General features: G+C 38.1%; 1 protein-coding gene across 1 annotated transcript; it reads right to left on the reverse strand.

Moving 5' to 3' along the window:
• Positions 1-3,057: 3,057 nt before the first annotated feature.
• LOC311097057 (GTPase IMAP family member 7-like) lies at positions 3,058-9,494 on the reverse strand (the record flags this gene model as incomplete). Its single annotated transcript, XM_084136518.1, has 3 exons — positions 3,058-3,992; positions 4,170-4,230; positions 9,417-9,494. 3 exons carry the CDS (start codon positions 9,492-9,494, stop codon positions 3,058-3,060), a joined length of 1,074 nt encoding a protein of 357 aa, XP_083992644.1.
• Positions 9,495-25,091: the final 15,597 nt, after the last annotated feature.

Below are 25,091 nucleotides of genomic sequence, written 5' to 3' on the forward strand. Positions count from 1 at the left end.
AGAACTGCTACAGACCAGTATATGTGTTTTTCCTCTGCGCCGTTCAGAGAAGAGTTAACAGACAGCTGCAGGGTTTTGTTAACTAAGTTATCCTCTAAAAAAGTTTTTTTAGAGATGAAAGATATCCTCTGCCAGTCAGGGAAGATTAACATTACAGGTTAATATTGTTTATCCTCTGCTTTGCCAGGGAAGTGTTTCATCCTCTTGCTAGAGAAGGTTTTATCCTTTATAAAGTTAGGGAAGAGTTAGCATCAAGTGCTTATAGTTGGTATCCTTTGCTTTAGGCAGAGAAGAATTAGCTTTACGTGCTAGTTATTTCGGTTGATCCTCTGTTTTTGTAGGCAGGGAAGATTTAGCGTAAATTGCTAATATTTTGGTTTATCCTCTGTTTTTTTTTTTTTGTAGGCAGGGAGGTTAAGTGTGAAGTGTTGGTAATTTGGAAAGTTAACAATAGTTAAGCTGTGTTAACAAGATTGTACCCTCTGTTTGTAAAACAGTAGAGAGAAGTTTTTTTAGTGTTTGTTTGTGTGGTAAAGATATTCATGAATTAAGAAATAGGGAAAGAAGGAACCACAATTAGCAGATACAGATTGAACAGAGGATACAACCCTAAAGTTTGTAGTCTTTACAATGAATACTGGTCTGTTGCAGTTGTTCTTTGTTTGTTTGTTTTTAACCATATGCACTGACCTACACACCTGCATATGAAGACCCAACCTCCAGAAAACAACTAGACCAACTGCAGAGACTACAACCAACACAGAAGAAAAAAATACACAACGCAGACTCACCTACGGGAACTTCAGTCATCCCTCATCATGATCAAGATTGTCGTACTACTACTAACCATCATGGACATCGCACAAAGTGTGGACCCCAGAAACAACATCTTCTTAGAGCTGATGAATATGTCAAGAAATGCCTTGTTTGCTGGAAAGAACGTTTGCAGGCCACATGCACCTTCAGTAGGAGCCGGAATCCCATGGGTTGCACACCCTATCTCTGTCTACAGCATCCTACCCAGCCAATTCAACGGCAGGTGCACCCTGGTTTATGTTCTACCAGCTATCAGAGAAAATACACACTCCACCCCAAGCTCTCCACAGCTACAAAATTCAGCTCCTTCTATCAACAAAGATGGCTGCATTCCAGGACTCACTTGTGTTCAAACGTGGTGGTCAAGAACTCTCGGAGCATTAATCCCATCGTATGGTGTACCTGAGTGCTGCACCGGTTTAATGGATCCAACAGAGAACTTGAACAAAATCCAACAAGACATTCTTGATCTTTTCAACAAAATAAGACCAGATGACTGAAGACAATTCTTCATGGTTCGGAAACTTGATAGGTAAACCCTGGCTGTGGATTAAAGAAATAGCAATGCTGCTGTTATTTCTCCTACTGGCGTTCTACGTATGCTTCCACAGTATCAAGTGTTTCATTCAACAAATGACTCACGCCTCGCACGAGAAAATGACTGGTCCAACCATAAAAGAATATTACCCGTAAGAACTTCACGGACCCTAATTGCATGTTTGTTTCTGTGTCAACATGCGATTACAGATGAACAACACAGATCATGCTTTGTGCCTGTAACTTACACAAGTTACAAGATTGAACTTGCTATGTGCCTGTAACTTACACAAGTTACAAGATTGAACTTGCTATGTGCCTGTAACTTACACAAGTTACAAGATTGAACTTGCTTTGTGCCTGTAACTTACACAAGTTACAAGATTGAACTTGCTATGTGCCTGTAATTTACACAAGTTACAAGAATTACCTTTTAAGTGTCTAAATTTGTATTTTGTGAGAGTTTTTTTTAAGACTCTCAAAGGGGCAAATGTGGGAATGCAAATTTGTTAAAATGTTTCATTTAGGTTTACATTGAATTTAGCATGTTAAGGTTAGGTATAAATTATGATTATCAGGGTTTTCTAGCAAACGACTCTGGTCAGTCCTGTTTTACTGAAACTCTTGGAGTTTGTGTTTTAGCAAGAAAGTCCAGCCAGTCCTGTACTCGGGTCTCAGTGTTTGAATAGATATGCTGAGTGGACTAGGGTGGGCAATGCTCTCAGTCTAAAACCAGTTCCTAAACCTGTCTTTTTCGGTTCCTGCCCCTAAATGTATATAAACTGTAAGAGGACATTCACGTCAGGCTTGGTGACTGCAGCTACCGACGGCTCATGTTCTCAATAAAGAAACCTGCTGAAGAAGCAACCAAGTCTCCTGGTCGTTCGATTCTAAGTTCACAACATAACCAATGTAGTGATGATAAAATCGGTGTTATATGATCATATTTTCTTGATCTAGTAAGAACTCTAGCAGCTGCATTTTGGACTAACTGTAGCTTGTTTATTGAGGATGCAGGACAACCGGCTAATAAAGCATTACAGTAATCTAGTCTCGAGGTCATGAATGCATGAACTAACTTTTCTGCATCAGAAACTGATAGCATATTACGTAGCTTAGCAATGTTTCTAAGGTGGAAAAAGGCTGTTTTTGTAACATACGAAATATGATTTTCAAAAGACAGGTTACAATCGAGTATAACACCCAGGTCTTTTACTGTAGAGGATAATGTAACAGGACATCCTACGATGTCACTGTGTAAAAAATATTTTAATATGTATGACTGTTGCATTATGCTATAAAAAACATAGGATTCAAACTGAAAGAAAAAAAAACCCTGAAAAAGACACCAACTATCACAGAACAACTGTTTACAATATTTACAGTGTAAAACCTTCTGTTGAAAAGCAGATGTAACAGTTGTACAAAAAAATAGGAGACATTATAAATGCATTTGAACAAGCTAAGCCTTTCGTCCTCTACATTTAAAAGACAGACTTCATTTACAGCTTTGAGAGGAATACAGTACAATCGAAAAAGTATTAGTTAGTTTAGTTTCTCTCTTCACTTTTTGGATGTTTCAGCAGAATCAGACCTTGAATTAACAATACTGCTTTTTAAAACAAAATAGTTTTAACCTCTGCTCTTATACTGAGATATCGTAGTGAAGATCAAACATTGGGATAATAGAATGAAACTAAACATTTATTTTGGAAACAAACTGATGAAATCCTTGATCCCCTTTACTAGATTCTGAATGAATCCATTGCTTTGCTCAGCTTGAATTCTTGCCATTTTCTCTTGAGTCTTTGCTAATTCTTCCTTCATTTTCTCTAGTTCTTCCTTTCGAAATCTGTACTGAGCCTCCATTTCCCTCTTTAGTTGTTCTTCATTCTCATGATATTTGTGCTTTAGAGCCTCCATTTCCCTCTTTTGTTTTTCTTCCATCTCTTGAAATTTGTGCTCTAGAGCCTCCATTTCCCTCTTTCGCTTTTCTTCATTCTCTTTCAGGATCCGTTGTTTCTCTTCCTCAATTGCTCTCTCTGCCTCCTGAAGCATGTCATTAGTGTAATATTCTCCACCATTATCAAGGACCATTTCATCAATCTTGTGTAGCAGCTGCATAACCTGGTCTGAATCCTTCTTCTTATTATCAATCCCAAAATATTGTCCCTCGCATCTCTTGACAAATTCTTGTAATTCTGGATTGCTGTGCACAAATGTTCTAATGTCCTGCCCTTCTAGTTGATCTCTATGAGTGAACACTACCATGGTGTAATCTAATGCCTTTTCACCAAATACTTCTTTAATGTATTCTATTGCTTTTGCATTTTCTTCTGTGTGTCTTTCCAATTTAAGAACAATCAGAATGGCATGCGGACCAGGAGCAGAATAAGATATACACTTCTTCATTTCTCTCTCTACCTCGTCTTTACTCAAACTTGTGTCAAAAAGACCAGGAGTGTCAATAATTGAAATCTTTCTTCCATTAATAATCCTAAATTTCTTTTTACAGTATCGGGTTACAGATGAAGGTGAAAGATGTGATTTGAAGACTTCTTCTCCCAGGATGGTGTTTCCAGTGGCACTTTTCCCAACGCCGGTCTTTCCAACCAGGACAATCCGGAGCTCTCTTTGTTCTGTTAAATAACACATCACCACATTCAAGGCTTATTATTGATTTTCTGTTTTCTGTTTATTTATTTATTAAATTTTAAATAATTACATTTTAAATTAAAGCTATGTTTTGTTTATGCATACAAAGCACAAAAGCTTGAGAAAGAACCACCAATAGAGGATAGGATAATGATTTTTACCTGTCTCATTTTCTTCGAGACCATATTGATTGAGGGACGTTTTGGTCTCAGTCGTCTTAATCTGCAAATAAATATATACATAATGTGGTTGAAAGATATTTAGGTGTGAAATGATTTGTCTGTGTGTGTGTGTGTGTATACACATATACACTGAACAAAATTATAAACACAACACTTTTGTTTTTGCCCCCATCTTTCATGAGCTGAACTCAAAGATCTAAGACTTTTCTATGTACACAAAAGGCCTATTTCTCTCAAATATTGTTCACAAATCTGTCTAAATCTGTGTTAGTGAGCACTTCTCCTTTGCAGAGATAATCCATCCACCTCACAGGTGTGGCATATCAAGACGCTGATTAGACAGCATGATTATTGCACAGGTGTGCCTTAGGGCTGGCCACAATAAAAGGCCACTCTAAAATGTGCAGTTTTACTGTATTGTACAACATAATATTTGTATTAGCAGTGGACTGAATCCTGTGATGATTTGTTTGATTATTTAAGACATCCCATGCTGTTTGGTGAAATTACAAAATATCAATAAGAATCCTAAAAATCATAAAGATGATGAAAATATAAATAAATACTAATTTTTCACGCAAACATTAGTTATTTATTTCCATTCTATTATGTTCATTTAATTGACTTACCATGTAAATAAGCAAAGCATTAGTATAAGTGTGTGGTGTATATACACATCTCTATAGAAATACTAGAACTGCAACATATTCATCTTACAGTTGAGAAAGCACTGCCTAACAGGAATGACAGGAATATTCCCTCTGTGCCTTGAGACTTTTCATATTTAAATACTGACAGAAAGACTGTGATTGTTGCTTGAATCATATTGTAGCACTAGTTCTCTTGACCTAATATTATTTTAGTTTATTATGAACATACAGAGCAACAGCCAGAAAATATACAATTATATTTTCATAGTGATAATTACCTGTAAACCGACTGCAACAGCATTGCTGAGAGACAGAAACCAGGTTCTGGATACAATCAGTTTCATTTTAGCTGTAGTTTGAGATTTGGATGTGTTAAAAAACTGTAAATATACAATCAGTTTCATTTTAGCTGTAGTTTGAGATTTGGATGTGTTAAAAAAAACTGTAAATATAATGTAATTTATTTACTAATGTAATAAATATAAAACATTATTAGCAGTTTATTTAAACTGTAATTTAACACTACTGATAATTGCAAAAAATTTTCTTGCTAAAAGGCAATTCTGTCAGTTTAATCCTACCTTTCAGTGCAGATGTGCGGATCAGAATATATCTCTTCAGCTTTGTTCAGTTTTATTTCATCGCTGTTATTTATATCTGTTCTCTGTGAAGGGGAGGAGCCGAATGACGACTGCATGCTCAAAGACAAGGGTTTACTTTATGTAACCTGACATTGTTCAAAAAGTCAATATAGCTCAATGCAACACTGTTTATCTTCAAGTCATTTATGCTAGCTTTTGTTTGCATTCCCGTGAATTACAATTGATGACAACCATTGATCGTCTTTGCCGTTTTGTGATGTTGAAAAGAAATGAAATCCTTTATACAGGTTCAGGGTCAGTATACCTTTGTTACCAGTTATTGCAATTTCTATTCACCTTATTCCTACGCCCTATGATGCTTTGTGTGAATTATGGGTGTAACAGATGGACACAATATTGAAAGCTTCGCTCTATGAATGCAATAAAGTGTCCTACCTAAAAGTTCTACTCGCCCTTCAACCATCGAACATTAAAAGGAGATTTAAAAGTGTTACAGCATCAACAATGTACTTTCAACAGAATATGAATAACCCCAAACGGACGAGTTAAAAATCACTGTAGTAGCTAATGTCATATAACATATGTTGCCTTAATCAAAAATGTTAATTTACTTCAGCATCATCATCAAGGCCTTTTGCAGCACGAGCGCCGATCTAAACAATGTCTAGTGTTGAGGCAAAAACAAGTAACTAACAAAACAGCATCAGGCATAAGAGACATCAGGATTCAAATTGTCCTTAAAAGATATTTATTCTTGCAAGAATGTTCCCAGTCCATCCACAGTCCAGCTGCAGGCGGAGTGAGACCCAGAGCAGAGGTTGGCCAGCATTTTTATAGTGTTATCTCTTGTCACCCTTCACAGCACAAGGAACAAAAGGGACCCCCCTTGACCCCTCCCCAGCACGGGAATCTCCTTACCTCTGAAATCTCACACACACACACCCTGCAGCTGTATCAATATCATAAAAGAAACTCAAAATACAGCCAAAGAACGCATGGCATTCGTTTGTTAAATCGTTGAAAATAAAATACAAAGAAAAGATGAATTTTTCCACAACAATATTCCTCCTCTTTATCATTCTCTGATAAACAACATAGAAAAATTCACTCTTGTTTTCTAATCAAACCCATTATACTATTAAATCTTTAAGAATAGAATTAATTCAAGTCTTAATTCAAGAACAGTTATACCCTTCATGTATATCAATACTAAGCCCTAATTTGATTCAATCAAATAAAATCGCAAAACTTTTCTTCAACCATTAATTGGTCAACATTTTCTCCAGATATGTTGATCATCTCGTTGCTTCATGGACGTTCCATCTTCACCAATATGACACTTTGCATGCCGTAGAGAGGATTTTTTTTCCAACGTTGGCAGGGGAGATATGTTTCTAGCACATATCATTGATCCCCTACTTTATTCTTTGCGCTGGCGTGTGAGGTTGTTGATGTTGGTTGGTATAGTTTAAGGTCAGATGCTTGGACCCAGGTCTAACACCCTTCAATCATTTTCAAATCCTTACAAGATTTTCCCTTAGATCACGATCGCACCCCCACTGGAATGAGTCATTTACTGCCTGCTGTCACCTGCGAATGGAGGCCTTAAGTGATTTTGTTAGTGGGCGCGTGTCTTGTCGTCCCTTTGGTGTGACCTGTGAAATTTTCAACCTGAAACATATCACCGGATAATTTCTTGCTCATTGAATAGCACTCAGGGTCCTTGTTCCCCTGAAAAAAACATTCAACCCATGTTGCTCATGTTAACAAAACAATACAGAATCAGTTCTGTTTGGTTCAATCCATCCTGACATCCTGCAAAATGAAAATTTTTAAGTTAGGCATTACACAGGGTTAGGCACTGTTTCTTCACTTTGCTCATGCCATGCGCAAAAGTCTGCATCTTCTGTAAAGAAAAACAAATGTTGAGGTTATTGTCACATAGTTTTCTTTTGTCTGCTGTGCTGCCACATCTGCTCCGGCGTTTCCTGTCGAAACAATTCTTGTTATTAGCACACTTAAAATACAAACAATGCACACAATTAAACCCAATGTCCTCCCAACATTTATCTTCCCACCTGTGCGATGGCTTTCAGCAAATGTGAACCCCTTAGTAAACCAGATCTAGCTGGTTAAGACAAATAAAGTTCTTCTAACCCCTCCTGGACTTTTACTGTCCTCATATACCGATGAGGTCAAAGCTAGATAACCTCTCAGCCTGCTGTGAAGACAATGGGTTTAGCCCTCCCCCCCTGGATTTACTGTTTTCCCACCTGTGAGGCCGAAATGTCTTTGTTTGTGGCCTCAATACAAATTATCCATACTAAAAAGTTTAAAGACTCATCTGACCACTTGTTTTACTGTGCGTTCTCTTGTTCCCGCCATGAGCATATTCATCCTCCTCTTGATGCACGACACCCATCTCGTGCATAAATTTAACATAATAAAATTCTCTTACTTTTATCAGACGCTTTTATCCAAAGCGACTTACATTTCAAGGTACACATTTACATTCTTATCAGTTCTTGCTTTCCCTCGGAAATTGAACCCATGACTTTGGCGTTACAAGCGCTAACGCTCTACTGTTTGAGCTATAGGAAAACCTGCAATATTTGTTAATATTTATTTGGTAACATTTGTTTGGATAAAGTTTGCTAACCCAAACGTTGTCCTTAAGCCAAATTTCTTTTAGACATCTTTCTCTGCCTCTGAAATAAAAATATTACTTAAAGCCACAATTTCATCTTCTTATCAAATTGTTTTAAGGCAACGGCCCCTAGTTTCACAGCGTTTCTTGCTTTTCAGGCCTATTGTTTGGTCTCTTAAGCAACTGTCATCTACGAATATTCTCCAGGTCATCAATTGGTCAGGTCAGGTCGTGGTGTGCACACTTCGTCAACGTCAGTCGAATAGCAATCTCCCCCTTTTTTACAATACATAACTGTTAAGGGCTCTCTGGATAATCTGATATTTACTTAGCCTACGTGTTTTGTTGCTGTCAAATCTATAACTTTTTCTCAACACATGACTGACGGCTATCTACGACTTCACAATTCTAATTTATCAATACTTAAACCTGTCCAGAAAGTAATTCAAATCTACTGCACATCATGAATGACCAAAATAATAATTAACAGACAGAGCTCGATGATCAATCAACTTAAAGCTCATCCTGTTCTGTGTTGCCTTCTCATCAGATTCACAATCCTCAGCTTACTTTCAAATTTGTCATTTGCCTTAACCCATCTATAATGCTAAAACACTCTTTCCAGAGGTTAATGACAAATTTATACACACTATTCAGACATAATAGTTGTCCTAAATTAACACATACTGTATAAAACATGAATTAACACTCTGACTCATCCCTGCCGCTCATATTTCTTATTCATATCTTTTCTCTAAACAGATTTAAATTTTAAATAAGATTTTAAACTTCTCATTTTCCTGTAGCTTTTATCTAATTTTACATGGTCTCTTTACCAGTTTCAAAGCACGTTTGTTCATTATTCATTTTCTCTTAGAAAAGTCAGCTGGGTTGTTTTGGTTCATTATCATTATTTTGCTTCAGCTTGCTTTAGCATGCCGATAACAGAAAGACTGACAGAATACCATCCGTTCCTTCACTCAAGCAGTCTCTCTCACTATAAACAAATAATCTTTTCAACAGCCTCCTAAGACTGTAATCTAGACAAAATCTAATAATAAATTCATTTCAATAACCTTTGACCATTAACCTTTATCCAGACTTTTCTTGAATCTACAAAAGCTGTCTTCACCTTTAGCCACCACCACGTCTAATGACCTTCAGGATTTAAAACTTACAAAACATCTCTTACATATCTTAAAGACATATTATTTCAATATCAACTTCTATAATATTTTCCCTTGCCCATAAGGCAACCAACATCATGTTCCTGATAAAAATTAAGTTTTGTTACTGTCTCCACAACAAATAATGACAATCACCTCACGGTCTCAGCTGACTCTTGAAAGCCCATTCCCATCAGCTCTTTATCTATAATCTTCATCAGGGTGTTGTCCCCTGGCATGGTTGCAAACACTTGTCATAATGAAAAACAAGCCATACAATGAATGCGGTTTCTTGCAAGTGGTATATAGAGGAACTCACATTTTCTGGGTCAGACATGCCGTAACTCCTCACAGCCCATCTGGCCTCTCAATGATCTGCTGATGCTGGTGGCCACTCAGTCAATCAGCGCCACTCTCATACCCAACTCACATAAAACACCGCCATTCTGCAGCTGCCCAGTGTCGGCGTGACCCTCTGTCTTAGGTTGACCTCTGGCCTAGAGAATCTTACCCGTCTTTGAGTGATATCACTTCGTGCACACTGGTAACCGCTCTTCCCCATAACAGAATCTTTGACCATTTTCTTCAACATAATCAGTTCTGGAGCTTAGGAAAGGCACACTCAAGAGTCACCAGAGCACTCTGGACTGCCTAATAGTGTTAACACAGGGAGACAGGTTAATAACAGCAGTATTTAATCACTTAAATATTTTAAACATCTTCAAATCAGCAAAATCGCAATACTGAGCTTACACTCAGTGAATTTAGTTATCACAACGTCCATTCAGTGTACTGTTACATCTGTGGCCGGAGCCATCGGCCCTGCATGGTGGAGACTAAAATGAGACAAAGTTACTGGTCCTTAACTAGTCAAAAATGTCACTTCTATCGTTTAAGACTTCTTTAAAGTCATTCAGTTTTACATTTACAAATTTCCCTTTACATGTATGAAATCTGAACTGCCTTGTAGCATGATTTCTTTTAACATCCATGTCTATGTTTCTTTTCAACTGAAACACTGTGCTTTAAACAGGCTCAGACAACAGCTTTCAGCTGACATTGAATGAGAGAGACTCTTGAAGCATTCAGGACTGGTACACTGCATTTCTCATAAACTTTTAACTTCAGACTTTAACTCTAGCCCATCTTAAGGCATCTTTTCCATAAATTACATGTATTTGTAATTCAGACATTACAAATTTCCACTCAGAATGAGTCTCTGTTGCACTGAAACTGTGGCAGTTTCAATCACAGCACATGCCAGATTTAGATAAGCAACTTGTTTCAGCCAAATCACAAGCTTATCTTTTGAAATCAACATTAACAAGCTTTTGTTTAATCAAATGCCTTTCTCATGTATTTTACATTTAGCAACTGTTAATCCTGTAACACTGCTTCTGCTTATTTTATCTTAAAGAAATGATAAAATTTTCAAATTTCATTTCAATTTTAGTTGTCAGGTTTTTAATTACCATAATTTAATACCTGACTTCAATGTTTTCTCTAGGAGTTTTATCAATCTGCTTCTATGATTCATACTAACTTTTGAGGCTGCGCTCTCTGCTCGTGATGCATTTTTTATTATCATTATAAATCATTTGTTAGATTCGTCTCTCTATATCATCTAAACACCTTATCAAAGCGTTTCATTCAAAACACAATCATTTTACAACTCATTTAGTCTTATCTGTAATTTTACGTCAACCGGTACTTTTTATAGTTCTTTCCTTTCAAAAGGAATTCCTTACACTTAAATCTTTAAATCTTCATACAACTTTCAAAAGTTCCATCCATCAACTTTATTTCTCCCTCATTTACTCTTACAGTCGTATAGTGGGCATTTATAGTCACTGAATGACCCCGCTGACCGCAATAAAACACTCTCTGTTATCCTGCCTATAGTCTTATTACTCTGATCTTTCTAACATCTCCACCCTACTTTACACCCCCAAAGAGCAGTGTGTGTGTGTGATGAAAATGTAAACAGAGCCACTGATAAGCAGTTGTCTGTATTTTTCTATTAAAGTCTCGTTTGCAAATTCAATTACAATAGCCAAATTATAATCTTCATCATATTAACATTGATCTACTTTCTAACCCATATTAACACAGACTTTTCTTTAAATTTGTGTAATTTTGGCACTTTCTTTGTTCGGAGCCAGTTAAGTTATTGTTTATCTTTCCAATCACAATCAAACTTTTACTAAACATCATCTGCAAATCTCTTCAGAGCATGAGCAGAACTGCTTACAGCATTTGCTCTCTTTTATCTCACTATTTATCAGGACTGTTCAGTTACTCTTCATACAGTATTAAAACTTTAACGTGTCATTCATTTCATCAACACTGGTTTTAAAAGCTTATTCTTCTATCAAGTGGTTAGTTTGCAGATTCAACTTAAATCACAAGATTGTATTATGATTATTCAGTCCCCATCTCTACTGTTTCACAGAAACCACAAGATTCCCTAAATCTTGTTCTCAGTCTCTAAATTACACACAGCTATCCTAGATGCTTGCACCTTCAACTCTTGTTACAAAAATATGGCAATCTATTCTTCAATACTCTTGTTTTCATAACATTAATACAATAAAATGTATTCACATCGTCATTTCAATCATTATTTTATCTCTAAAATATATAATTTTTTCCCGTTTTGCTTAATGAAACATTCCTTATCTTTATATCATGTTAATCCCTGTTAATCATACTCAATGCCTTATTTTTTTTCTTTTTCTAAAATTCACTTTTCATACCATTTCAACTTAATTTGACTTAATCAGGCATTCATAAATAGTTCCATGAACTCTATCATTCCCTACATGCCAGTTCCTTCTGTATCTGTTCTGTTCTATCTGCAATCCAACAATTCACTGTTTGTAATTTCCATCAGGAAAAACATTCTATCTTTCCCTACATTCAAGTTCCTTCTGTATCGACTCTGTTCTCCTTTATCTGCTTCTTTCCCATCCAACAATTCACTGTCCGTTCACAGTTTTACACTCATGAACAAACTACAACAACCCTTTCTTAAACAATTATCCGTTTCCCAATTTCTTGTATGCATTTCTGGCCGTACTTTTTCCATTTTACAGAAAAACTGGTGTAGCCTATAAAATTTTGTTCAAGCTTGCTTTGAGATGACCCCATATTGGCTGAATCTCCCTTCTGGATTTCACAATTTCGACACGTGTCTTACAATATCTGTCAAACGTCTTCAACAGATCCGATCTTTCCCTTACCCCAAGATCGGTCGGGTTTCAGTTTGTAATTACGTTTTACTCAAAATCTTCCCATAAGCACTTTCTAGCGCTCGATTAATTCTGATTCACTTAATTGATTTGATGTGGCTCTTCCGTCCACTTGTACGAGATTTCCTCAGGTTACAGAGATTTTGAGTAAAACTAACTAATCAGCAACTGTGATTATCTGAATCACCTGTGGCACTTCCGTCCACCTGAATCACCTGTGGCACTTCCGTCCACCAACGAGCTAAGTGTGGTAGAAACCGATCCGAATCTGTCAGATCAATTTCTTCCCCCAAAAATTGTGATTATCTGAATCACCTCTCGCTCGTACCAAAGCAAAACTCAGCCAATATGGTTCACGTTCACTCACAATTATCAAAATAATTTAACTGTCTCTTACCCAAGATGCTTTTACTGCCTCCGAGTTCTTTCTGAATCCAGTGGGTTCCTCCTGGCCCTGATAGCAGTTTTGGCTCTTCTCTCTCAATTCGGCGAGGTAAGACTAAAGCCTTTTGTGCTTTAGGGTGATCAGTCCGTCAATACGCTTTCTCAGGGCCAGAAGAAACCTCATGGTTCGCACTTCTGACACCAACTTGTTGAGGCAAAAACAAGTAACTAACAAAACAGCATCAGGCATAAGAGACATCAGGATTCAAATTGTCCTTAAAAGATATTTATTCTTGCAAGAATGTTCCCAGTCCATCCACAGTCCAGCTGCAGGCGGAGTGAGACCCAGAGCAGAGGTTGGCCAGCATTTTTATAGTGTTATCTCTTGTCACCCTTCACAGCACAAGGAACAAAAGGGACCCCCCTTGACCCCTCCCCAGCACGGGAATCTCCTTACCTCTGAAATCTCACACACACACACCCTGCAGCTGTATCAATATCATAAAAGAAACTCAAAATACAGCCAAAGAACGCATGGCATTCGTTTGTTAAATCGTTGAAAATAAAATACAAAGAAAAGATGAATTTTTCCACAACACTAGCATGCCGTCTTTCTGTGCAAAAGCTAATGTAAGCTTGGCATGACAGAGTCATGCCCTCTGTCAGCGCAGACCACCAAGCTGCCCTGTCTTCCGCAATATGATGCCATCGGTCAGGGTTGATGTTAAAGACATTCATATCCCGCTTGACGACATCCTTGAAACGGAGCTTGGGTCGGCCACAAGGGCGATTAACTCCCCATGGAAGATGGACTTTGGGATACGTTCATCCGGCATATGACGTACATGGCCGATTCATCCAAGACGTCTCCTCCGGATCGCGGTGTACATGTCACTGCTGTTAGTGAGCTTTAGCACGGTGGTGTTCGGGACCCGATCCTGCCATGACAGGCCAATGATCTGTTGTAGACAACGGAAGTGGAAAGCATTAAGCTTGTACTCCTCCCGCCGGTATGTAGGCCACGTTTCACTTCCATATAATAAAACAGAGAGCACACAAGATTCATATACGTGCACCTTTACTTTGAGAGAAAGGTGGCTGTTGTTCCAGACACGAGAATGAAGACGCCCAAAGGTTGTTGAGGCACGACCGATCCTGGTATTCAGTTCAGCATCAAGGCTTTTGTTTGCTGTCAGAGTTGAGCCGAGATAGACAAAATGTCTAAACATAATTGACAAACAAAGTGACAAACATAATTACTTCAGCATTATGTGATAGTATTTCAAAGTGATATCCGTCATTTTGACAGATAATATATGGTATTTAGGCTAACTGTGAAAACAAACCTTGGAAAGAGACATGAGGATTTGAGGAGAACAACGAGAGATTCTTCATGTATTCCAGTGAATTATTAATGGAATATATATTGTAAATTAAATTGGGTGAACAGACCACAAATGTGCAGTATATGTTGTCATTTTTATTAAAACAGAATGAAAAGGGAAAAAAGAAAATAATTACGAGGAAAAGAAAGCAGAGACTGAATAGAGCTCTTAGATATTCTGGTTATAACATATCACGTTAAAATACCAAGTGTTACATTATTCAAGTTCAGGCATTATTCAGAGTAGCATAAGCCCGATAAGTGAGGTTTTAGAGGGAAATGGGAGAGGGGGGGGGGTTATTTATTTTTTATTTTTTTATGTGGTTAAGTGCTCACGGAAGAGATGGGTTTTCAGCTGTCTCTTGAAGGTTGCCAGGGATTCTGCATTCCGGATGAGGGTGGGGAGAGCGTTCCACCAGCCTGGAACTGTGAATGAGAATGTTCTGGAGAGTGATTTTGTGGCTCTCTGTGATGGAATCACGAGACGTCGCTCGTTGACCGATCGTAGGCGTCTGGTAGGGATGTAGACTCGTAGGAGTGAGTGAAAGTAGGAGGGAGCTGAGCCTGTGATAGATCTGTAAGCAAGCGTCAATGCCTTGAACTTGATGCGAGCAGCGAGAGGTAGCCAGTGCAGTGAGATGAACAGAGGAGTGACATGGGCCCTCTTGGGCTCGTTGAAGACAAGACGAGCTGCAGCGTTCTGGATCATCTGTAGGGGTTTAGTTGCACATGTTGGATGTCCGGCCAGAAGAGCATTGCAGTAGTCAAGCCTAGAGATGACCAGGGCCTGGACGAGAAGTTGTGTTGCATGCTCAGTTAGGAAAGACCTGATCTTCCTGATGTTGTGCAGTGCAAACCAGCATGATCGAGCTATCTTTGAAATGTGATCTGTGAAGGTCAGCTGGTCATCAAATGTTACTCCAAGATTTCTGACCGACTTTGATGGGGTGATTGATGATGAGTCTAGCTGGATAGTGAAGTCGTGCTGTAGAGACGGATTGGCAGGGAGGACGAGAAGCTCAGTCTTTGCCAGGTTGAGCTGCAGGTGATGTTCCTTCATCCATGCCGAGATGTCCGCCAGACAGCTTGAGACCCGTGCAGCTACTGTGGGATCATCTGGTTGAAATGAGAGGAAGAGCTGTGTGTCATCAGCATAGCAGTGGTAGGAGAAACCGTGTGCTTGTATGATGTGTCCCAGTGATGTGGTGTAGATGGAGAAGAGGAGGGGTCCAAGAACTGAACCCTGGGGAACCCCTGTGGTCAGTTGATGTGCTCTGGATACCTCGCCTCTCCATGCGACCTTGAAGGACCTACCTGTGAGATAGGACTCAAACCAGTGGAGTGAAGTTCCTGTGATGCCCAGTGATGAGAGGCTGGACGTAAGGATCTGATGATTCACAGTGTCGAAGGCAGCAGACAGATCCAGGAGAATGAGGACTGAAGATTTGGAAGCAGCTTTTGCGATCCGTAGGGCTTCTGTGACCGACAGTAGTGCAGTCTCAGTTGAATGCCCTTTCTTGAAGCCGGACTGGTTGACATCCAGCTGGTTGTTTAGAGACAAGAAGGATGTTACTTGGTTGAAAACAGCATTTCAAGTGTTTTCGCAATGAATGGTAGGAGAGAGATAGGTCTGTAATTCTCTACAAATGATGTGTTTAGTGTTGGTTTTTTAAGCAGTGGAGTAACCCGAGTCTGCTGGAATGCTGTGGGGAAAGTGCCAGTATGGAGGGATGAGTTGATGATGTGTGTGAGTGCTGGGAGAAGTGTGGGAGAGATGGCTTGTAGAAGGTGTGAGGGGATGGGGTCTAGAGGGCAGGTGGTAGGGTGACTGGAGAGGAGAAGTGTAGATACTTCTTCCTCGGTTAGCTGAGAAAAGGTGGACAGAGGGTTATTGGCTGTGGAAGGGGTCAGTCTGGGTTCCTGTGTGTGTGGAGCTGAGAACTGACTGCTGATAGTTGTTGTTTTGTTGGTGAAGAAGTTCGCAAAGTCGTCAGCAGTTAAAGAGGAGGTGGGTGGTGGTGGAGGTGGACAGAGGAGAGAGTTGAATGTCTTGAAGAGTGATCATGTGTTGGAGGAGCTGTTGATCTTGTTGTGGAAGTAGGAAGATTTTGCAGCATGAACATCACCAGAAAAGGAAGAGAGGAGAGATTTATACATACTCAGGTCAGATCAATACAGATCAATACAATACAAGATTAATACATGTCCATTATGTATTGATAAACTTCCCTGTAGTTTCCTTATTCACCACACGATGGCGCACCACACACAGGTTCAGTGTAACGAATGATGTGAAAATATATTTATAAAAAATATTTTTATATGAGTTCACTTTTCTCATATATATTTTTGAACATACATGGGTCAATGACATAATGGATGTTAAAAATAACAGGACCTATGCTATATATTTAGATTAAACCAAATGGGTTTATGAAAACACTAAGAAAAATAAATGACTTTATATTTTACATATATTTAAGGTTTAAATAATTTTTCAGAATCAGAAATAGAACAAGTGATCTGTGCATATCAATGCATGACAATAAGAAACTGGCATCATGTTGTGAAGTTGTCTCAAGCGTTTTGTGTTATTCAGATGAGATATGGACTGGATGGATATTTAAAGTCCATCTGTCACTGTGATTTGTTTCTTTCTAAGCTCCCTCGAGCTATTCCCTTCGAAAACAAACTCAGCCACGTCTTCAGCGGTTCGGATTTAGGAACATCTGTGTTGAAACGCTGCTGTCAATCAACAATCGTGGGAGGGGCGTCCGACCGTGTGACGTCACAAGGTCGAACGGCTTGATTTGAGACGGGAAAACATATAAGAAGATTAAAAAAAAAAACACTGGGTGGATTTTTATCATTATATGATGGTTGTGTACAGGCACTGCCAACACACATTTCAGTACAATCAACTTGTAAAAGTACATGTACCATTATATGACCCCATTAAGTTCAGAGTGATGTTGATGTTTTGTAACTCGACTGTTTGCCTGTCGCTCGGTTATGAAGCACTGAAGCACCTGTGATATTCTCCTGCGCAAGTGCAACACTTAGTGGAGAGAAGCGGTAATTACAGCACATTGTAAAGTTTGGACAGTCACAGACTGAATTGAATTTTCTCATATTCCTCAAAACCAGTAAATCAACAGGTTTCTGCCTAAATACTTTAATTTTGTAGACAAACATAAATTATACCTATACAACTCTTGTTTTTATTTAAAAAAATTTGTCCATGTAGAAGTTGCATTGGATGTTGAAGGAAAACTAGGTCTGCACTCATTCTTTTTCACTTTCCTATTAGCAGTTCTAACACTTGCAAAATAGACAAAATACAGAATCCTGCCAGAAGATATATGTTTTGTCTGGTACCCAAAACCAGTCAATCCTGTGAACAGCGAGTGTTTTCTGATAACTATAAATAGCTAATAGGCCTATTTCACAAAAATGGCCACCGAGACCGGAAGTAGGGTAAACTCTTTTCCGGTGAAAGCGCTAGCAGTAGCAGTCGGAGAACAATGACGGAGACTAAAAGCAGTCAGACTTGTTGCGCATCTTTATGTTTCAACTCGAAATAGAAACAACCTTATTTATATCGTTCCACAGCTTTCCTTGCGACGATATGTTGAAGAGGCGTTGGATTTGGGCTATATGAAAGAGGAGGGGCCGACGTTTATAGTCAGGAAAGGCAGCACTTTTTTGTGTTCTACCCAGCAAACACAAAAACGTTGCAAAAACGTTTTTTTCACGTCGTGAAAAAGTTGTCACAACGTTTTTACCTTACGAATTTAATACGACAGATGTCGGGTTTTTTAAACGTTATAAATACGTATTTTCACAACGTGGCTGAAACATTTTTTTAACGTTATAAACACGTATTTTCACACCATTGATGAAACAGTTTTTTTAAAGTTGCTTCGACGATATGCGTCATGTTCAACATTTTCAAAATGTCAATATCACGTCTTATGTGGTACTTTTTTTCCTATTGGTTTTTACCGCTTTCACCCGAAAAATTCACTGAAAGAACGTGTTAATCACTAAAACCTGAGATGTTTCCATCCTTGGATGTAGCCTGTAAGCGTTTGTAGCCGTTCTGCAACTGCTGCCACGTCCGTCTTCAAAGAATCCAGTGTGAAGAGTAATCGATCCAGTGGGCTATAAACTCATCTTTAACACAATTCTTTCTGGGACCCGTTAAAAACATTGAAAAATCACTGGACACAAAACATAAAAGTTAAACAAATTCTTTAGAATTTATTGATGATTGATATGATATGATTAATGATTTTAATTAATGAGTGCATTTCTGTAATGTATTACTAATTCTAGAATAAATAATGATACAATCTATTATATATATAACATTTATGATTATTATCAGTTGTATGGCTTCATATTTTTGTGGAAACTACGATACAGTTTTCAGTATTCTTTGAATAGAACTTTCAAAAGAGCAGCATTTATTTGAAACATAATTTTTTTTAAACAATTTAAAAGTTTTTACTGCGACTTTTGTTCAAATTAATCTATCTTTTCTGTATAAGCATTTTTTTTCAAAACAATAAATCTTTAAAATATTGAAAATGTTTATAAAACAGAAAAATGGCCAATTATAACCACATTAGGAAACATTAAAGGGATAGTTCACACAAAAACATAAATTCTGTCATTAATTACCTCATGTCACTCCAAACCCTTACGACTTTTGTGAAGAACACAAATGAAGATATTTTTAACAGATGTCTTATGTGCGCATACAATTACATCTTTATTCACAAATTATGTATCTCCGACGCATGTTGCACCATGAGATGGCCGGCTCTCTCGCCAACACAACCCTGATGAATCGTGGTGCTCCGTGAACACGTGTCAAAGATGTATATTTTGTGAATAAAGATGCAATGTTTTTTTTTGCACACACACAGCATTCACTTCACTTCATAAAGTTGAGGTTAAACCACTGGAGTCATATTGATTATTGTTATAATGTCTTTACTACCTTTCTGAAGCTTGAAAGTTGTAGTTGCATAAACTGTGAAATGGAGGGACAGAAAGCTCTCAGATTTCATTAAAAAGATCTACATTTGTGTTTCAAAGATGAACGAAAGTCTTACAGGTTTGCAACGACATGAAGGTGAGTGATGAAAATGTTTGGTAATGTTTGACGCATTAGGTAAATCAGTTCCTCAGGGGCACCAGTAGATCTCTGACTGATCTCTGATCTTCTCCTTCCACCATCCCAATCCTGGATTATTGAGCCACGACAGAAGTTTCCACTTTGAATGCTTTAGCCAGGCTGTTTTTTCTCCAGCATCTAAAGTGAGAAAGAGAACAATAACCAAAATGTAAATGTAAATGGTTGTCCAAAATGTGAAGTATACACTTGAGTTTTCCCTCTACATACTTGTGGAAGATTTCAGTCATAGATAAATTGTAAATTTTTGCTTGATTAGACATTACCTGTCTAGAGATGTTATGTTTATAATGCTGAAATATAATATTGGTTTGTGTTTTAAAATCAGCTATCACATGTCATTTTGTAGTGAACTGTCTCATGTGATAAAGTTTTGTGCTTCAGAACTTCCGATAACATAGTGAGTTTTTAGGGAGCGAATGTTTCAGTGCACTTTAAGGATTTTGTGATAAAGACGGCCCTTAACCACTGACTACTGAGCTAGAGACCTGAGTGATATGCACCCAGAGTTTAGCACCTTGATTAGCTTGTTCAGGTGTGCAGGACTAAACCTCTGCATGTAAGTGGACCTTGAGAGACAATGTTGAGATCTCCTGCAATATGTTCTGAACTTACAACACTGGGACACCTGAACACTGGAACACTGAGACCAAAGTCCTGCAGAGTTTCTGGTGGTCCTGGATCAGCTGCTCAGGTCTGCTTAATTGGGTTTGGAGCTAAACTCTGTGATCAGGACTAGATGGCAAACAATACTGTAAAGGGGAGAAGACAAACAATATTATTTTGTTGTAAATAATTTGTTCTGTGTTCATCTGCTTACCTGTACAAAGTATGCATCATGAATAAGCGGTAGGCTATATATTTAATTTGATCTTTTAATAACACTGTTTTACTACATTAATACTAACTACAAACCTGGGCAGTGGAGGAAAGCCTTATTTTGCCCTCCAGGTGGGCGTAATGGTGTGACGATACATGATAACTATGAACCATACAGAGCGTACTTTTAGGTTAAATAAATTAGCTTATTTCCATTCATCCATTGACCAATTGTCAGCAAAACCTTTACAAAACTATCAAAATATCTCATCTACACATAAGTGATGAAAAGCCCAAACTTACAGCTCAAGCCTACAGTCAACCTAACGTTACCTCTAACGTTAGCTAGCTAAAGTTAGTTAGATGCTAACGGACTTTTTCGAAGACACTAAACCATTTCTATTAAGTAAATATTCAACGGAAGCGAGTGATTTACATGAAAGAAAGTCTCAGAAACATTTGTATGTACTATTTGTGTAATTTTATGTACTAAACTTACCTTAAAGCCACACCGCGGACTTTGTGACCTAAAGAGTTGACGCATACGAGTTATTTTAAATGATTCCTCAGGCCAATATACAGCGTTTGATACTATTAATGCTCCGAGCGGGGCTGCCCTCTTGAAATACCGCCTATGTAAGTTTGGAGAAGACGGACCGTCGTTGGCCAGGTCATGTGACCTGGAGAACGTATCGCTTTACGGCCATCACGTGACCATAGGCTCTGATATACTCATGGAGCAGACTTTTGCGACAGTGCTGCGGCGCTTGTGGCCTCTAGGGGCGCTAGACGTGAAAGTTACAGGTCTAGCGCCCCTAGCGCCCGCAAAAGTTCCGCGGTGTGGCTTTAAAGTTGTTAAAACAACAGTGATAGACGGAGTTTCACTGATTGTCAGTTGAGCTGCCGTCTCGTTTCCATGGTAACGCCCTCCGCTCCAGTTCAAATGCGGCTTGAATGTTCAGCGCGCGCGCCCATTAAAATACATAAAAGTCACGCAACATTTACATTTAGATTGATGGAATGAATTATTTGATAATCAGCTAAAATATCATGAAACTTGATATATTATTAAGTGGATAGTGGGCCTGTGGCCATCGCAAACTGTAAATTGAATGAAAATATGAAAGCATTGAAAATGTAAAACAATGTTTTAAGTCATTTATATATATAATAGGCTACATTATAACATAATATATAGGTCTACCTTTAGAAATGGTGAACGAGGTGTAGAAATAAAATAGCAAAAACTACATGATATAATTATGAACATATTTTCATAAAGTATGTCAATCATCATTAGCGTCACCCTCAGCCTGCATGAATGCAAGGACATTAACATTTTCCCAAAAGTGTGTATGACATGTTCAGTGATGATTAGCTAAAAAATGTTATCAGAAAATGTATAGGCTATTAAATGAGAAGAGACAACTGAGAATAAGCATTCACATATCACCAAGTCCTTTTGATACTTGATAATGTTATGGGATATTTTCGATTTTCATTAATTTACAGTATTGATTTTCATTTACTTTCAGTAAGACATTGAAATGACTCTTTGCTGGACTGTATGTGGTCTGCCAACATATGACTAATGTGTGTGTGTTTTTAAACACTGGGAAACAGGTGAGACATCAGGAGGAGGCAGATTGGGGTCAGAGGCCGCCAAATTTAGAACTTGTGAGTTTGTAAGATCAAACTTAGCAGTATCAGAAAACTAGCAGGGAAGCCTCTCCTTGTTTGGATAAGGGCCTGTAAGCAGGAGACCTTGAAAGCAGTATAAAGACTCCTCTGCCCTCCCTCTCGTCGTCGCACTTGTTCCACAGACTGTACTGGTGACTTCTGTGTTGCAACTGGGCCTTCTTGCAAGAATAAACTACTTTTTAATGATCATTTGAATTTCAGAGTGTCTCTTACGCAGTTGATGATTGTTTAATGAATATTTTTGCCACAACAATAATCAGGTACAGCAGCGGTCTCGTCTGTTAGGCTACTTGGTCAATGAAGAATCGCTTCAATGTTAAAATGTTATACTGTTATATTTTATACACAAACAGAACGTACCATTGGAGATTTGGCATGGTTGTATTAATACTGTCTGCATTCGTAGTAGACAAACGTGATATTTACGTTTTTTTTGACTACCTAAAGAAAACATACCTGGTTGGTATTTTCACAACGTTTCTAAAACGTTTTTTTTTTGGTTACATTATTTTTTTTATTTTAGGTGTGGTTTCTTAAACGTTTTTAAAACGTTGCACTGCAACATTACCTAATTGCAACCAAAAAACAACGTTGTGAATCGTTGTAAAAACGTTTTGTGTTTGCTGGGTATAAGCACTTAACGGAGGATGAAGTCCGTGTTAGAGAGTCCAGTCGAAATTATCTTACACCGCAGGCCGTGCCTTCCCGGTTTTCATGGAACAACTGGGGAGAAGTTAAATTACACCAGACACGGACGGCAAAAAGAGGTGTCTGTTGTGTACAGGAGAAAGCAGAAATGGAGAGTGCTGATGCCGCGCTGCTGGTGCAGGAGCACGATTACGACAGTCGCCCTCCCCCGGGTGAGTGTAACATGTTGTTATCCAATACAATATGTTAGATTAGATTTATAAAATGATTGTGGCATATAGTAGCAGTTAAGCTAACAGTGGAGCGTGTTAGTAAGATGAATGTGTTGTATGTAATTATGTGCAGGGTCTGCTGCAGAGTGCAACCCAATACCACGATTTAAAATATAGATATTAACTTACTGGTAATTTTATGCTGTCTTTACGTTCTATCGGAAAAGTCCTAACTTACTTCCCTCTTCTGAAGTCGTGACTATGAGCTCATCGTGTTCAAATTTTAACTCATTGTGTGTTTAATTAAGGAGTCACGCAAAATGTGCAGAATTGGGGAACACCCCTCCAGGAACACTTGTGCACATTGACAGGGGACATACATGAGCAAAGATAATTCTAGTTATTAATAAATGTGCAACAATGGAAACAATGGCCCTCATTTATCAATCTTGCGTAGAAACGGGTGTATACTGTATGTTGTCGTAAGATTATGCTTACACTCCTCTCATCGCCTGATTTATGAAGCTGTGCGTACCTTTGAAATCCAGGTGTACGCAATACCTGCCCTTGATAAATGCCGCGGCTGAAAACGATCGTCATTAGAATAACACGCCCCTATATATTCAAGTCTCCGCTCCCCCCACGCCCTCATTTTACGCCATGGACACACGGAAGATGGCAAAGAAGAGAAACTTGGATGAGCAATGACCTATCACAATGCATTACGTGTTTTGAAATAATTAGCATTTAATTTCTTATTATCTCACATGTATTGGGGTGTACAATAGTGATGATGATGTGATGGAGTACCATTCATTCACATTAATAATTGCATGACAATTTGTAATATTCTTCTTATTATTATTATGATTTTTATTATTAATGATGCTTATTGTTATTTAGAAGAAGAATGTCGTTATTATTATTATTTGTATTATCATTATTATTATTTAAAAGAAGAAGAATGTCATTTTTATTATTTTGTCAGTCTGAATTCTTTTTTGGTCATTGAAAGGCTTTCATTATACGTACGTGTAAGTATAGGGGAATAATATGTAAAGTTTTGGGAATAAAGGGGCAACAACCAGGAAAATAACAATTTAGGCAAATTATTTAGACTGTAAGTATTCCATGTAGTTACAGGATAAGTATGACATTGCGGGCTGTAAATTAAAGTGGTGCTTCTTACCCTCTTGTTTCATGTAGCCTAGTTACAGGGTACAATAAAAACACATACACACACTCACAATCTGATATCACTCGGAAAACTTTATTTGAAAAACAACTTATTTCAAAACGGATTTACAGCACTTTGTTTCTCTTGCTTGGTTTCCTCCTCCTCTTGTTCCTCTTCTTCTTTTTCTTTCTTTCCACTGATGAATCTTAAGAAGGAATCCCATGACATGTCTCTTGCTCTTCTGTATTATGTGTTAAAAGAAAATACAGTACAGAAATGTCCTCACCATTTACTCATCTTTTACCCTTTTACCCATGTCATCCGAGATGTATACAAAATTTCCTTCTTCAGATTAACACAAACAAATGTTTTTAGAAAAATAAATAATCTCTGTAAATGCATATAATGCAAGCTCATGTGTTCCTAAAAGTTGACAACAGCGTCATACAACAATAACTAGAGTAATCCATACGACCTCAATGGATGAATCAATGTCTTCTGAAGTGAAACGATAAGCGTTTGTATGAAAAGTACCAAATATTTAATTTTTTTAAACTGTAGACTATCGCTTCCGACCAACTGTTACCTGCGCGTTCATGAGAGGGTTTAGTAAAGCGTGACGTAAGCGCACCGAAAAACCGAATGTCGAATTATTTTATTTTTTTATGTTTTTATTGTTGCTCACAACAAAATACAAATAATAATAATGAAAAACAAACCATGCAGAAGAACAGACACCAGTTCTCACGCGAGTTTCACATCAAACTCCCGCGAGAATGCAATGAACGCTTAAAGGGACACTCCACCCATTTGCACTAAGCTTTGCATTGTTAGAAACCCAGTCATACTATTGAATGGTCGTGCAACACTCTCTCATTTTCCCCTGAGACGGGAGAAATCCGTTATTTACCTCTTACACTTCCTCCTACAATGACGCAAAAATCATCATTTTGCGTCATTGTAGGAGGAAGTGTAAGAGGGGGGATTTCTGTTGAGACTACAACACTCGTTCCTCATCTTTCCCAGGGGGCGGGACCCGCTCACGCTACAGACCTAT

Source organism: Abramis brama, assembly GCF_963993115.1.
Source record: "Abramis brama genome assembly, chromosome: 15".
In the NCBI taxonomy this organism is placed as follows: Eukaryota; Metazoa; Chordata; class Actinopteri; order Cypriniformes; family Leuciscidae; genus Abramis; species Abramis brama.